This window comes from Augochlora pura, chromosome 11 (assembly GCF_028453695.1).
Source record: "Augochlora pura isolate Apur16 chromosome 11, APUR_v2.2.1, whole genome shotgun sequence".
Lineage (NCBI taxonomy): Eukaryota > Metazoa > Arthropoda > Insecta > Hymenoptera > Halictidae > Augochlora > Augochlora pura.
In genome coordinates, this window is record NC_135782.1 from 2671987 (window position 1) to 2689223 (window position 17237).

Consider the following 17237-nt stretch of genomic DNA (forward strand, 5'->3'; position numbering starts at 1 on the left):
CTGGGTCTCATTTTTGGACTCTGGGCGAGTTTCCAACAACTTTCCCGTGGAGCAATTTGAACTTCAGGTACCTCAAATTGAAGCGGAAAGTGTCTAGTTTACGATCCCGGAAGGTACATTCCTGTAAAACGGTCTGGGATTTTTTTATGATTTTTTGACTCAAACTTGCCGCGCTACTAGGCCGTCTGAGGCTCACTTTTGGACTCTGGGCGAGTTTCCAACAACTTTCCCGTGGAGCAATTTGGACTCCAGGTAGCTTAAATTGAAGCTGAAAGTGTCTAGTTTACGATCTCGGAAGGTACATTCCTGTAAAACGGTCTGGGATTTTTTTATGATTTTTTGACTCAAACTTGCGGGACTACTAGGCCGTCTGGGGCTCACTTTTGGACTCTGGGCGAGTTTCCAACAATTTTCCCGTGGAGCAATTTGAACTTCAGGTACCTCAAATTGAAGCTGAAAGTGTCTAGTTTACGATCCCGGAAGGTACATTCCCGTAAATCGGTCTGGGATTTTTTTATGATTTTTTTACTCAAACTTTCGGGGCTACTAGGCCGTCTGGGGCTCATTCTGGGACCGAACTAATTTTTACTCCTAATATAAATATAAAAATTCTTCCTTTTTATTTAACAATATTAAAATTAATTTCTAAACTATGATAATTCTATTGTTATCAATTATAAAAACGAGCATCAAAGCTAGAATAATGGTATTTCTCCCCAAACGATCCATTTGTTTTTCATTAAGTGAGTAACAATTATATTTATACAGCTATAGTTCTAAAATCAATGTTCACAGGGTCACCGTGGCAATCTTTCAACTTGTTTGAACATTTTTGGAACAACCCTTCCCCGCCGCGCGTTTCTATTTTTATCGCGAGCCGTAAAGCACGCGATGGCTGCTGCTGCACGCCGTATTTTATCAATTTCGCGTTCCTGCGAAATAAAAAACTATCAAACCGGCCGCTTTGAAATCGATTTGCCCGGCAAATATTGACGGTGCACTGATGCCCGGCAAAGAATTTAAACGACTGGAAACTAGCGCATAAAAAGGAAATATAAATCGCGTAAAATGTCTCGCGATCGCGCGCACGGCTGCAGCCAATATAGACACATTCCCGAATGATTCGACAGATATCAAGATGTCTGTCTGTGCGAACACTTCTGTTACTGTTCACCGGTGAACTATCACAACTTTATAATATTATCTTACATGAATAATTTTATTGATAATGTTATACTAATAGCGCTGCGTTGGAATAGACGCATCTACAATCTACGAAGAAATGCATCGAGAATATAATATGCATTTACCTACGGAAATGTCTTGCTCCCCGCAGCGGTTCGTTAAACGTTCTCGCATGCGCGACTTTTCGTACGCAGAAAACGAAAAGCAAAGCTCGAGAATTTTCATTCGAGACTGCTAAGATCTCGACATCTGTTTACGCCGCCGGTGGCTAACTTGCATCGAAATATTCTACCCAATTTCTTTCGGAGCTGCTGTAACTGGACAGTGGAAGATTCGTGCTGGATCATCGTTAATAAATTTATGAAAAAAATTCAGGGGTGTCTCTAGACTTGTTTACAGTATAGTTCATAGTATAGTCTATAGAATAGTCTACAGTATAGTCTATAGAATTGTCTACAGTATAGTCTATAGTATAGTCTATAAAATTGTCTATAAAATCGTCCATAAAATCGTTTATAAAATTATCGATAAAATCGTCTATACAATTGTCTAGAAAATCATCTATAGAATTCTCTATAGAATCGTTCACGGTATTATCTAGCCCACAGTAACCGGCTCCTCTACCTCATAAGATTCCCACAAGCAGTAAATAGACACACAGATCCCCGACTCGTTAGTTCGTCTTGTCTGGTACTTACCTTGATCTGCACCCTTTTATTATTAACATTAAGGACCTTCGCGTCGTCCACATAATCCCTCTTGATATCATCCTCCTCGTCAATGTAATCACTATCGCTCGTAAACACCTGAATCGGTTCCCTCTCGTATTTTCTCCTACTGTCTAGGTAGTCGTTGTAGCCGTACTTGTCTTCGCCTTTCGGTAATTGGATAACGATCGTGTAAGGCTTGTTCTCGACCCGACCGTCGTAGTCCTCGTTGCCAGCTTGGGTCCTGAAAACAACGAGCTTTCTTATAAAGATACTGTAGTTTCATAAAAATGTTTATAGTAATTAAATTAAGATAGATATAACAAGTAAATATATGGTTAATATGTCGTAATGATTAATACATGGTTATATATCATAAGGTTCTTTTATAATATTAGGTTACTTTCTAAATATACACAGAATGTCAGAAAAGTTAGATAAATGGATAAATAATGTCATTCGAAGCAACTTTTTCCTTTGCGAAATTGCAATCGGAGGCTTCGTTTAGCAGTTATTAGCGAAAAACGCTGATAGCGATGGCCACCTGCGCTCATTGGCTCGGCCGCCGCGCGCAGCCACTTGATCTCGCCTCTCATTGGCCACCATTTCTCTTTGATAACTCGCGAACGAAGCCTCGCACGACAATTGCGCAAAGGAAAAAGTTATTTAGAATAATCTCAGGAATCCTTACATAACCTTCGTTCTTAATTTTGAGTAACTTGAAAAATACCTAGTATAGGAAACATATAAACAGATTCGAATGCTTAAAATAATAAAAAGGAAACAATGAAACAACCTGTGCGAACAGACCTGCTAATAACCCGGCGACCGAATTTGCAATCCAATTATAGGAACAGAACGTGTACCGCTCGCGCGCGCGCGCGCGGGGATCCCACTTAAGCCTAAATCGATCGGCGAAGAGTCACGCGTGGTTTTTCAATTAAAAACTTAATTCGTCAAATGCCGTGGCATCGACCCCGTTCTCCGGCACTTCATCGAATCGATAGAGGGAGAGAGAGAGGGAGAGAGAGAGAGAGTTCCACTGTGTCGTCCAACCAGCAAATTAATTTTTGCTCCGCTGTTTCCTCGTCCTCAGCAGAAACGCCGTGGCCGGGGCGGCCTCGCCGCTAAATACGAGAGACCGGTCGTTTCCCAACGGAGAGAATTGGTCGGGGCACAACTTTTAATTACGCAAAATCGTACGAGCCACGCGACCGAACGATGCCTGTCCAAACGACAATGGGAACACCCGTTCCAGCGATTTATACGCTCGCGAAACCGCCACTGCTACCGAAACTTGACCACGATTCATAAATTTCTTCGATTTCGATCGAAATCGTGGTTCTTATGGTTTTCAGGTTATTAGTTTTATTTATAATTCATATTTGAAATTGAATAAACAATAAAATCCATGTAGTTGCAGAGATTTATATCTGAGATATTCTAAATTGTTTGATTTGTTAGGAATGTAGATTTTCGATTTGTAATCGCAAGCTTCTCGAACAACGTTGAAAATAGAAGATAGTTCAGCGCATCCGCGCCGTAAAAGTTTTACGTTCGCTCCATACCCATAATAGTCAGGCCTGTGAGAATAATAATCTTCCGGCGGTGTCCTCCTCGAATGGTAGTACTTCGATGATCCATGACCCGTATACCATCGTGGTCGATGCGACGACGGCCTACGTTTATAACGCTTGTACGATCTCGTCAGTTTGTAAGCCTCCCCGGTATCAATAATGTCGAACAGCAGGATAACAATTCCAACCAGCAGGCATCTCTGTTTAAACAGTACATCATTCAATTTTAATCTCAGAGGCATTGAGCGAAGATAGAATTGAGTTTGTCTTCGAATTGAGTAAGGATAGAATTGAGTAAACTTAATATTGAGATGGTTTAAAATTGAGAGAGAGAGAGAGAGAGAGAGAGTTAGAAATGAGTATACTTAATGATGAGTAACGTTAAAATTGAGAAAATTTAATGTTGAGTTAATTTAATATTGAGCTCATTCAAAATTGAGTAAATTTTAAATTGAGTTAATTTAATATTGAGTTAATTTAAAATTGAGTTAACATAAAATTGAGTTAACTTAACTAAACTTAAAATCGACTTATTTCCGCATCCACGCGACAATTCGAATTTGACTGTTTCCTTATCTCGTCAAGTCACGTGTACACCGATCTCCGATGCTTTTACGTAGCGGCAGCTCTCTATACAGTATTATTATCGCTATTCCGGACGTCGCATTGCATAGTGGTACCGTTGGCAATTCATGTTATCGAAACGCCGTCAGCTTGCGGGGAATCTCTCTATGAAATACTGACAATCTTCGACGTCCCCCTCCGATTCCGAAAATCAAGCGGCGGTACCATAACAGCGCGCGGGTCTCTGATAAGCATCGGAGATAGTATCGGAACCGGTGAAACCGGAGTTGATGGCGAGCCTAGGAGACAAGCTATAGAGATGAAAGGGAAACGGGCGGAGAGAATAGCGTGGTATACGTATACGCAATTAGAAGATATTTCTTGGCTGATTGCGGCATTTCGTTTCTGTCTCCGTTTCAGGTCTCCGGATACCTCGACGAGTCCCCCGATACTTTCGTTATTGCTTCAACGACCGACCATTTCCGGAAATATTAGGTTACCGACGTCCTCGACGACGGCTATGCTTACTTTCTAACAATTCTTGTCAATGGTATTGCCGACCTCTTAACGCCATAATTATATAATTTCTCGAATTCGTAGGGTACTATATCATTTTTATAATTTATTATATTGTACTATATAATTTCTAGAATTTATATTATTTTGTACCATTTCGATAATTTATATTATACTGTATAATTTATATAATCTTGATTAGTGACAGATAAACAATTACAAAGGAATATAAGTAAACCATGTAATCGTAACATTAAAAAAAAATCATTCATTAAAGAGCGAATAATTAATTAAATGAAGTCTTATTGCAAGGTTACATTAATTCTTGAATGAGAGTAACGAATGAAACAATCGAATGACTCACCCTTAGTATCATCTTCATGGTTAAAGTCCCCAACAGTCCACAGTCTGTTCAATCACGTTATTTCCTCTTTAAATACGTTTAATAATGTCACGAACAAATTAAAACGCCGCGGGCAGGCGAACCTTGCGCATCTCACTGTCTACAGGATCCAAGTTAAATCATCGGATATGTGAAAAACGGCGTGCCATTTGCCATAATTCACTTATTTGTTCACAACTGTAGTTAACAACATCGATTGTTCACTAAATAACCACAGAAACTCGGCGCGATTTATTTAGCGAAGCAAAAATTGAGCAGCTCGGATTTATAATGTTATTATTTTAATTATTGTTTCGATTATTATTCCAATTATTATTTTAATTACTATTGGAGTTACTATTCAATTGTTATTTTAATTATTATTTCAATTCACTAGCATCTCGCAGTTAACAAACAAATTCGACGCAGACGAATCGACCATCCTTTTCTTTCAGTGAATTTTCCAATTAACTTTTTAGCATGAACAAATGCTTCCGTCGCGCAATTGTGAACGAGTACGGCAATCAGGCGCGTTAATATCGTAGAACGAGCACCGTCCACGTGAGACCACTTTCATCACATGACTCGAAAGTCCGCTTCCGAAAGTCAAACTCACCTTTCTTTTATATTCGCCCCACTCTGCTCTATATTCCGCGGAGCGCCGAAACGTGAGAGGGAATTCTTCTTTCGCGGAGATATTTCTGTTCCAGTTGCATGATTCTGCCTCGTTCGAGACAAATACCGACCGCGACCAACTTGTTCCATTATTTTTAATTTCTCATTTGTCGTCGGTGGAATAATAATCAAAAATCGACTGGGCGAGTTGCGCTTTTTATATACCTAACACGATTACTCTGCAAACGATTTTTAAATAAATTATATCATCGGTGTTGCGGAGGAAAAATAATTATATTTTGTATACAGTATAATTATAGCGAAATCGAAATGAGCAATAAATGAATGGATTCGACCAATCCGAACGACCATCGAAAGACAAAGGAAACGAAACATTAACGCCTCAATATTTCTGCGAGCAACGCCACACCATTGTTATAAATTCTCTATTGTCTACTCTGTCCTAACGTTAGGACTTCGCTGTTCACTCTAGCACTCCGCAAACTATTGTCACGAAGACCCCATTGTCAACAATTTTCAATTGTCTCACGGTTTCCCATCTCTTTCCGAAAACATTTCCATTCAACCGTTTTCCATTACAATTTATTATTGTCCCTCCAGTAACCCGTTCACATATACTCGTCCACCAAGAATAAAATGTTCATTCGCATTTCGAATCGGCAAATTGCAAAAAATAAAAAAGCAGTGCCAATATTCGAACGAATGTAAATTGAAATATTTAAATATAGTTTATATGTTGGATATAATTTATTTGTTAAATATAATTTATCAAACTCCGTCAAATTCTATCAGCAACCAAATCAGTTCGAATATCGACGATAAATAATTAATTCAAATTAATTTATTAATTAATCAGAAAATTCGAGGCATGGCGCGTGAAGGTCGCCGCGGCCGGATCATGGCAAGCAAGACAAGATAAGTCTACGCGTAGCGTTTCCATTTCCGGTGGCGGTTCTCCTCTTCGACCCAGCGATTCCCGCGAAGACCGACTTTAATACCGAGAAAACTATATAGCGGATAATAAAAGGATCAACGTGGAAACTGGGACAACGCGCGGTGCCAAAAAGTTTGATGGGATCCCTGCGCGGGCAAGGGAAAGACGACGACGACGACGACGAGGACGCGGCCGCGCGCGTTTCGGCTTGTGCCTGTAAATCCGAAAACATCCGCGGTGCCGAGACAGTTCCCCGGCTAATGAAGTTCGTGGAGAACTCGTACGACGCCCGGGCAAAAGTGCAGCGTTGCTCGTAAGTTGCAGCCGGGGCCGGTTTAAAGCCGCGCCGATCGGCTGTCTTCTTCCTGCCGGGTTAACCCCTTCAGGAACACTGACGCGTACGCGTACGTTTCGTTCCCTTAACACTTTGCACTCTGCTGTCCTCCTATCGAGGGACGTTATAAATTTAGTTATACCACTCGGATGTCTTCTCTTAGGAAACATTAATTTTTCATTAGTTATCGTGAACAATTAACTGATTCCAATTAATTACTATTTAGTAAAATTATTAAAATATATAGAAGACTATTTTTTAAAAATCAATATTTTAAATCTTAAAATCTAAATTAATATTTTAAATCTTTAAACTTTATAAGAATCAATTTTTTAAAAATTAATTGATGTTGCTTGTAGACATGGGTGTGCAGATGTGGAATAAAGATTAGGATTAGGGGAGGTGGCAGAGGAGAGAGGATCGGCGAGAGGAAGTAGGATGTACGGGATGCAACGTCGAAGTTGTGGCCACTGCGCCATATTTACACATTGAGCGCCGCATGGGCCACCTACCCTGTGCGCGTATCGAAATTTATGCTCGGGATTACGCGTGATAATCCGCCGCGAACCAATAACGCTGCACCATTTAATCATGATCGAAGGAATCATTTTGGTTGTCTCGTTGTTTCCTTGGGACTTTAATATAGCATTAGATATGTAATAATTAACACGTTCGGCGTCGATAATCAGCTAGCAAAGTCCCCGCATAGTTAGAGCAATTTAATTAATTAAAACGAAACTAGAAAGTTAATGTTTAACATGGAGGATGCATTTTATTGGGGTTATTTGAGTGGGTTACGATTTCCGGGACACCCTATGTAATACCATCTGAAGATTTTTACACACTATGCATGCATAATGATCCGCAGTCTAATTACGAGGTATCTTGAAAATGTGCATAATGAATGCAGCGACATGAATCAACCACCGGTGGTTCACGTGAAATTCTGAGGCAGATCATTTCCATCGTAAATAATTTGGTGAACGAACAAAACTGAATTTCAGATTAATTGAAGTACTTCAATAATTCCTATCAAAAGTGAACATTTTGAGAAATGGAAAACAGGAAATATATATTTTTGAAAATGTCGAAATAAGTTTTATATATATTTCTCGGATATTGAAATTAGAGAAATTTTGCAACTGAGTCACGAATTCGATCAAAAATATTTATATATGTAAATCTCATTTTTATAATCATATATATAAATCTCATTTTTATAAATCCATATATATAAATCCATATTCACATAAACCTCATAAATAAATCTGAATCTATCGTAGAAGTAGAAACGCCTAACTCTACAGTCTCGTTCCACAATTATGAAATTTAAGGGAAATATTTAGAAGTCGCGCTCGGGCGAGGTTTGCTTGACCAGAAATGGGACAGTTTATCCTGAACGTCCTAATTTTAGAATGGCGCTGAACACACGGCCCATGGACAGCACGTGAGAGACGAGAGTGCTTTCCTCCGAAAGGATTGTAAACGAGGGCAACCGTAGAAATGGGTCTGCAAGACGAGCGAAGTCGGTTACGACCATGTACTCTGCCACGCTCAGGTATACATATATAAAAGTGCGTGAAAGTTACACACGACAATGTCGTAATGATAAATGAGTACCCTAATCAAAATGACTGCGCATCCTTTATATGCGAGATTAATATATCGCCGACGCCAATTCCAGGATACTGAAAGTGAGAAGATATTTATTTCACTCTCGAATCGTTTTGACGAGTTAAATGCAACGAGAGATAAATTTTAGATTACATTTTTTAGATGATGATTGAGTTGTTATAAAATGTAAAATATAGAAAATAAAATATAAAATAATATAGCGTCGAAAATACTAATTTTCCTTTTATAAAATCTAGCATAAAATTCTATTGATACAGAATTGAAGAAACGAAATTTTCCAATTTATAAAATATCAGAATTATCATAATTTTACTTTGCTTTATTAGTTATAATTTAGTTGTATTTTTAGTACTATTAATTGAACTGAAGGGATTGAAAAATTCGACAGCGTCCTCCTCGTGTTCTCGTACGTGTTTTATTTAGATTCATGAAAGGTTCGAAGACAACTACAATAATCGAGACAGTCCACTAATCAAGAAATACATTGCATACAAACCTCCTTGGGCATCCGTACCAAAAAAAAACTCAACGATTCGCGTATACACACGTTATTCGAAACGACGTAATCAGGATAAGAAAGCTGTAGCGCTGATTAACAGTAAACATCTGGAAGTATAACTCGGATATAAGTATAACTAAACGTTTCTCGCAGTCACTCGTTCATTCGCTACAATTATAGCAAGCACGACACCCGCTCCTCAACAATTGTTAAATTCGAAATTATATCTAAATACTACCCCTACGCTGAAACAGTAGAAACAACATTATTTAGAACAGTATAACAGACGAAAACAAACAGGACGATACGATTAACAATTTTTCACCGGGCTACTTAGTGTTAAATTAAATTATATTAATTGAAAAATATATATCATTTGAAGATAAGGAATTTAATTCTTTATTAGTATTCACTTTGTTCGGATCGCTTCGTTTAGTTATATTGGTCGGACCACAGTGGTAAATAATAATTAATAATTAATTTTAAATCTGTAAATAATTGTATAGGAATTAACGATTATATAAGGTGAAATGCTTTATCGATGGAATTTAGCGAATTACATTCGCGCGTGACTATATGTCTGTATATTTTGAACGAGTTCTCTGGACACGAGTCCAACTATAGTTAGATTTTATTTAATTATGATGAAACATTAAGTTAGTAAATGCAAAGTTGTGATTAGGAGAAATTTAGAAAAATTATTGCGTTATTTTCGACTTGTTCGAATTAGCAAGTGACAAAATAATTTTGATTTTTATATGTATTATAATTGCATATATAGTTGTATATAATTATGTATTGTAGAATAATAATTATATATAATTTTATACTATACAATAATCATTATATACAATTACGTACTGTAGAATAATAATCATATACAATTGTATATCATAATAAATAATTACATACAATTACGTGTCCTACAATAATAATTATACACAATTACATTTAGTATAATAATCATCGCATACAATTACATACCATACACTAATTGTACCTAACACAATCCTTTCACAAATAATTTCTTCTTAAACATTTTACAAATCTTCGCCGCATAAAAATTCGCCTAATCAATAAAAAGCCTGATTGTACGACAGCTCGTGAACCAATCGTAACCACGATTCAATCACAATCTAAATTCAAGGAAGAAACAGACAGCACTGGCTCTACTCGTCAACGCTACCGGAAAACTCTCTGCAAGTTTGCTCCATATTTACACGGAAATAATGTTAAATATATATTAATCGGTATAACGTTCAATAATCCAAAGTACCGATTTGGTACAATCGAAAACACCAATTAAAGGGAACACACGCTGGAAACTTTCATCAGTGTATATGTATATATAAAGCAGTATACCGTGGTGAATTCGAATAGATTCAACACGCGCCCATGTGACCAAGGCTCTTCAAGAGGAACAATTCGTCTAATGCACGTATCCCTAGCTTACCAAGTACCCTATAGGAAAAATTGCGTTCCTTCTCGTTTTCCATTGCCAAAACGTGTCCATCAACCCCCCTCTCTCTCTGGATCATCTCGTATCACAAATATAATACAGCCCCCTCGCTCGTCGCGTTATTATTTAATTAATCGCGCGATACTTCGATACATTTACAAACGTCTAGATCCGGCGCTAACTATAGTCTCGCCGTGGTGTTACCGTAGTATTGTTTAACACGATTGTTTAACCCCTTGCCGTACTATTTATTTCATAGTTATTGTACAATTAGCATTTTTTCTATTGTAATAATTTCATGGAAGGAAAAGGAACAGTATTTATTGATATGATTATTGAGACATTTATTCCGTCTTAAAAGAACGGAATAACCCTTTGACATTGACCCTTTGCACTCGAGTGGCGACTCAGCATTAAAATTGTTGTAGCACGTTACAAAATTATTATTATTATTATTATAGATATCGTCGAAGCTTAGATATAAAAAATTGTTGAAACTGTAACTGGATTTTGTTATGTAAAATGGAGATACTTGAAGCCAGAAATGTTATTTTAGATTTCCAGTTGAAATGGCTTCGAGTGCAAAGGGTTAATAGAGATCTCTGTGACGAGCCAGAGTTGTTAAAATACGGCAAAGGGTTAAGCTGTCGTCGCAAACGAAATCTGGATGATCTGCTGCTTACGATACTAAATTGGCTATGGTTTCGGGAAGAGAAACGTCGCAGAGTTATTGTTTAAAAAAAGGAGTGTTCGTAAAATTATATATACATATATGTATATGTATATATATATATATTTTTATATATGTATATATGTCACTTGTTAAGGACCCAATCGCGTAAATATATATCATTTATACTCTTTTTGCTGCGAAGGATATTTTCTAGTTATGCAATTCCCATTGTTTACAATAAATAATCGCGCAAGGAAATAGGTTGTTTAAGCTGGTTCGACTGTGTTTTTAAGTCGTTGAACGCAAGGAGATCCAACGTCGTCGATCTATTATAATAAATTCAACTGACGAGAGTAATTCGAGTTATGTATTATTTGATTAGCGATAACAATGCGTCGCTGTTGTGGTTACTTAGCAACACTAAGCAATCCAGCGCCATTACCTTCGGATATTTTTTATTCGGAACGTGCGATTTGTTAAGTAACTATGATAGTATAGTTATGTCTATAGTGTAACGAAATATAAATGATACTATAATTATTTCTATAGTGTAACGAAATATCAATTATAGAAAGGGCGATTGTTAGTGATTAGAAAATAATGCTTTGGTATTTGTACAATCGCAGTCTCGTGTTCTTAACTATCGTTTGTTTGTATTTGGTCCTAGAACCTCTCTTTTAATGACATGAAAAATTAAAGAATGTTGTAATGATAGCGACTGTTGGCCAATGGATAAAAATAAATAAAAACCTAGAATTTTATATTTGACTCGAAAGAGGCATGGGACCGCTATTAAAACAGTATAATCATTTCGAGAAACGTAACAGTACAACGCGTCGTATAAAAGGAAGACTGTTTTCGGTTTCTACAGCTCGAAATGTGGACGATCCGCCATAGTTCCCATAAAACGAAACCATAGAAGTGATAACGATCTTACACGGATGCCACGTGTATCTAAACACACGCATACACGGATACAATAACACGTATACACGTATACATATGTACGAGTATAAAATTAAAAGAAAAATACGTCCATAAATTCGCTCTCGTCGATCGTAAATTATCGCTCAAACATTCGCGCGTAAACAACGAATTTTTTAGAGACTCGCCAAATAAACCGTCCCGACTGCATTAGCAATGTTAATGAATATTTGATAAACCAATGGCGCCCGTGCATCGACAGTAATGGCGCCGGAAGACCGGCCCGAATCTCCGAAGACGGAGAGACACCCTCTCGCACAGTAATATCCTATCGTACTTTCATTAAAGCGACTTACGTTCGTCTGAAAGACCATCCTATATATTATCAAAAACCCGTGACCGACACGTAATAACACTGACTATAATATAACCAATATAACTCGTTAACCGCTGGAAGAACCGAAACGTGTTTCGAAAGCCTCTACAAAATCGAAATCCGAACTTTCACTGATCATGATTTGCGTCGCGTCGCGTCTCGCGACGCAAATTTAATAGCTTATTTATTTAGTACTTCGATAATTGATTTATTCGATAGTTAATTGATTCCCCGGCTACCCAGATCTGCAGTTTAGCTTCCACGAACAGGCGTGGTCGGGTTAAAACGAATCTATCAAAGGGCGTTCTTCGCTGTGTAAATCTGTTGCTTTTATAAAATGCGCGAGTGCGTTAACCCTTTGCACTACTATAATAGCGAGTCAGACACGTAAATGTAATAAACGTGGCTGTGAATTATTTAATATTAAATCGTAATATAAATAATAGAATATTAATAATAGAATATTAATAATAGAATTACTTAAATACATTAGATATCTTTCGCGACAAATTAAATTTAAATAAAATGTATATTACTGAACAGTAATGTTATGAAAATATGTAAATGTTAATAGATTCGATTACCCTGAAATGATAGAAATATTCGCGGTCGAATAACCGGTCGGTAAAGCGTTAAGCACTGAAAAGTGGTAAATCAACGTAGTTCTAAAAGATAATCGTAGTGCAAAGGGTTAAAGAACGCGTCGGCGATGGAAGCAGTTCTGGGAGTTTTTGGTCTCGTGGTAGGATGAGTCCGTTCTAGGAGACGATGATTTGGTACCAATGTGTGTTGGATCGATTAATCATCCACCGCGAATCCTTGCTATAATGAGATCAAGTACTACGCGCTCGTTTCTTGCGTCTCCGCGCATTCCGTCGGCTTCAGTTCGAGCCACCAGTCGTAAGGGTAGTGGTACTTCTGCAGCTCGATACCTTCTCTCGGTACCGGCATTAAACGACCACCGAACTGTTTCGCCGGTAAGGGCGGTATGACCAGTTGAGGCGGGAAGCATTGCAAGCTAGGCGAGAACTCGCAGTCCGGCGGCAGCACCCTTCTTGACCAGCCGACTCGCCTCACCATTTGCGTCTGAAATGCGAAAGCAATCGTTGATGAAATTCGATGGAAAATTCGTCTTTGGTCTTGTCTCAATGGGTCAATTTACTTGTTTCTATTTTACTTATTTCTATCAGACAAGTACCAGAACGCTTGTGTCGCATCGCCAAAGAAAATGTTCGCTTTTGGCATCGCGTCTTCTAAAAATGGGTTTAGCGCGCTAACATTTTCCGCGTCCCTTATTCCAGGGCACCCATGGCCAATGTGGGGACGGTCTTCGCGAGAATGTTACACGGAGCGCAGTAAAGTCGCGGAGACGTTAATAAAGGAAAGTTCGCCGGTTTACTACCGAAAAGCAATGCCAGCGGAGCAACTTTCGGTTGTCCTAGTTGCGTGCCGCATGTAAAACAGAGCTCGTAAATTTGCCGAAAATACTCGCACGGGAATGCCAAATTTATAACTCGTAACGAATAATACTGCAGCGTTAAATTTCGGAATGGTGTAGGTTTAGGTGGCATGACAAATTTCAAAAGGACAAGGAGGAGAATCGGTTCGCATAGAGCAAGCTGTGTACGGAGACTGCATAAGCTAACGCGTATTTAAGGAACTCGTACGGTTTGCACGCATTCGACAGACATCCTGTTTGCGTAAAACAGTAATATAGTCTTTGGCACTGAAAGATGGCATTCTTTTATGTCGGCGACTATTTCGCGAACAAGAGCGATAAATGTGAACTTTATTGCGATTTTATTTGGAATAAATGTCGCAGCGCTCGGATGCGGAGATGTATTATCTGCAATGATTATTTTACCATTCAGCATGAACTTGTTATTTTTAACAATATTAATAATTGAATATAAACTTCAAATTAGGGTAAAAGTTCATCGAGAATAAAATAACGTTCCAAATTAACACATTCTCATATTATACAAAAAGATTATACTAATTTATAAAAGAGATATTAAATTTGAAAATTTCCTGAATTAATCTCGAGTACAGTTAAGTATCAAGTTGTCTCAACTACAGTTCTTAATTATCATGAATGAACTTACAATCGCGTCCTCCTCGAAGACAACCACCTCCACCTTAGGCGCATCGTCGGGTGCGTCGTTCTCCTGTATACGGTAAACACCTGCGGCGTGCATGTACGTGGCGCTGAGTCCAACCTCGCGGAACGCTTTCGTGATCAGAACGTCGTCCCGCAGCGTGTCCACCAAACACAGCTCGACCTTCCTAGCCCAAGGTAGAGCACGGCCGATCCGAACTTGACCCCATAGCCCGCCAAGGCACAGAAAGTGCACGATCTCCAGCTTGGCGAGCACCAGGTGAGCCCTGGGAAACGGACGTTACAGTTAAAACGCGGCCCGGTGAAACTCGATATCACGGGAGAAATCTTTCGTAAAACGAAAGTTGCATTTTTAATGATCCGAGCGGATTCGTAGTTTGCGTCTAAAAATAAAAACGGATTTCGGTTGATTACGAAAAAAAGGTCAATGACTTTGATCGACGAGAAATTGTTCCAGGAGAAATGAAATGAAATTAAAATAGTGAAACTGTTTTCGAATTTTGGCGTTGTCATTTCTTTAAATGATTAATGAATGATATATGGTAGTGTACTTTAAATTAAACAATTTATAACATTGGAAAAATAGATGCGTTTTCTATGATTCGTACGCCATAATTAAAAGCAATGTTCCAAGTTGATTTTTCTGAAATTAATTTAATTAATCGAGCACCAAGGAACTGTGCACCAAATTCCGTCGAGAGCGCAATGTCAAGTGGCTCGATCACCGAACTGAGTGGATCGTAATTCATAAAGAAAGAACCGGTTCAATTTACATACGTGGCTCGGGATGGCCAGAGAATATAATCGAGGAGAAAGGTTCCGAAAACTATTTATACGCGCGGAGCAGGAAATGCCTCGACCGCCGAAGTAGATACAGCCGTTCAGGACAGACAAATTACGCGCGCGCTGCACCGCATCTAAAGCGCGACCTTGAAATATCCATACGGACGAAAGAATATCATTCAACTGTAATATTGTACTAATTATTGGTTCATGTTTCGTTGGAGAATATATTAAAAATTGTATTAATTAATATATGATATTTAATAAAATTGAAAGCGACTTTTATGCATGATAAAATTGATTGCCTCTGTAAACGCCGATAAAATCTAATAAAACCTAATAGATAAATAATAGATAAATAAACCTAAATAGGTAAATAGTAAATAACTTATGTGTTTATAAATAAGTAACATTTTTACTATTAATGTTTTATTTGAAGTCGCTCTCAACCCCTCGATGGCACTGATGTTAAAAGATAGAAAAGGGGTAGTTCTAGAATTATAATAAGATCGTGGTTTTATTTAATAATTTAATTAATTTAGAACTTAAAGAAGGATCAATTATTTTCTGTAATATAAAAACGACGAATACACGTTAATGAATAGTCTGTTTGATACTCGATTCCTGTAGATAGTCTCTTCAACACTCGATTCCGGCTCGATTCGTGCTACCGTGCCATCTCGATGCTCGATTCGCGCTAACAAAATGCCCCGGGTCCCGATACAGACCTGTAAGCTAGGTCGTGCAGCTTCTCGGTGTACTCCTCCGGCACGCTGCACGGCTGTTTCGGCTCTTCATGCCGACTGAGGCTGTACCAGAACAGCACCACCATCAGGACAAACGCCGCAAACGCTCGGAGCGGTGTGATGCGAAACCTCCTTCGCGGCCAGACGCTCATGCTGGTAACCTTAAACACAAAAGGGAACTCGTTCTCGTGAGACCGAACGGTCGTGCGGGCCAAAAATACAACGAACAATATAAACCCTCGAACCCCGAGGGTTCAAATGAACGCACAAGTTCATTCACGAGCGATCGACGAAGAGCGGCTCTCGATCGAACGCAGTCACAAGAGAAGCCTCGCACGCAGTGTCCCACATCGTGTGGCTGGCCGTTATTGCGTAATTGCGAGGCGCACACCGCGACTGAACGCGCCGCGACGCCGGCTGGCCGTAGAACGACCCGCGTCTCCGCCAACTGGCGAGGACATATGAGAGCCACGTGGTTCACCAGGAGGTCCGTCGTAGCGAGAACACCTTCTTCACGCGACACCGCTTTTTTTCGCACCCTCGTTGCGCACCACCGTCACCAAGTATTTGCGAATACACCGTGACCACTGAACCCCCCACCACCGCCGCCGCGTTTCGCTCTCCTTTTGCCCCTTAGACACGGCAACGTTGCAGCGGGGATCGATCCGTTCTGTCTTATCGACGCGGAGCGCCCTGATTGGTGGCGCCGTGGCTGGCCGAAAAAAACAGCTGCACGAAAATTTCGAAAAGGGAAACAACCCCCTAACGCGACGACATTTTTCGTGCAGGTTTGTTTTCGATGGTGAAAATGTTTGCGAGAAGGATTTTTCTCGCAAAAAAAGTAAAAGTCTTCTGCGAAGAATTTTCGCTGAATTGGAGCTTAAAAATTTAAACAATTCGAAGCAAATGATAGCTGTGCTCCTTGATTATCGAGTGGCGAACGTTGCCCGATCGGTTCGCGAAAGTTTCGACGACAGCTCTCGTTCGGTTCCGGCCGGGCAGCTTCCGTAGTGGAATTTCGATCTATTATCCGGCCGACGCGGGACGCGGGGTAAGTAGAGTTACGAAAATAAATGCACCGACGCCTCCTCGGGGGCCCCGGCTTTCTTTCATGGAAGTAGAGGAGTTTATCATTTTGATGGGTTGCCCGCCGTGGAATCTAAGTTAACCGACGCGGGTAAAGGGAAA

The 17237-nt window shown here is 39.2% G+C and overlaps 2 protein-coding genes across 2 annotated transcripts in view; both read right to left on the reverse strand.

Annotated features, from left to right (window-relative positions):
* The window catches only part of LOC144477193 (uncharacterized), a 5870-nt gene extending 883 nt beyond the window's left edge, over positions 1 to 4987 (reverse strand). Inside the window, exons 1-3 of the mRNA XM_078194696.1 lie at positions 4914 to 4987; positions 3461 to 3669; positions 1884 to 2136 (exon numbers count right to left, since the gene is read on the reverse strand). Coding sequence (XP_078050822.1) covers positions 1884 to 2136; positions 3461 to 3669; positions 4914 to 4931 — 480 coding nt within the window. The 5' untranslated portion in view covers positions 4932 to 4987. The remainder of the gene's footprint in view (positions 1 to 1883; positions 2137 to 3460; positions 3670 to 4913) is intronic.
* A 4181-nt stretch (positions 4988 to 9168) lies between these two features.
* LOC144477011 (uncharacterized) lies at positions 9169 to 16641 on the reverse strand. Its single transcript, XM_078194395.1, has 4 exons — positions 16318 to 16641; positions 16032 to 16210; positions 14507 to 14786; positions 9169 to 13487 (listed from the first exon to the last, which is right to left on the reverse strand). Exons 2-4 carry the CDS (start codon positions 16199 to 16201, stop codon positions 13242 to 13244), a joined length of 696 nt encoding a protein of 231 aa, XP_078050521.1. The 5' UTR covers positions 16202 to 16210; positions 16318 to 16641; the 3' UTR covers positions 9169 to 13241.
* Between the last annotated feature and the right edge of the window lie 596 nt (positions 16642 to 17237).

Coding starts and splice junctions, on each gene's coding strand:
- LOC144477011 (XM_078194395.1), bottom strand. CDS start 16,201: ATGAGCGTCTGGCCGCGAAGGAGGTTTCGCATCACACCGCTCCGAGCG. Junction 14,787..16,031: donor CTGCACGACCTAGCTTACAG/GTCTGTATCGGG, acceptor TCCGTTTCCCAG/GGCTCACCTGGTGCTCGCCA. Junction 13,488..14,506: donor TCTTCGAGGAGGACGCGATT/GTAAGTTCATTC, acceptor TTCGCATTTCAG/ACGCAAATGGTGAGGCGAGT.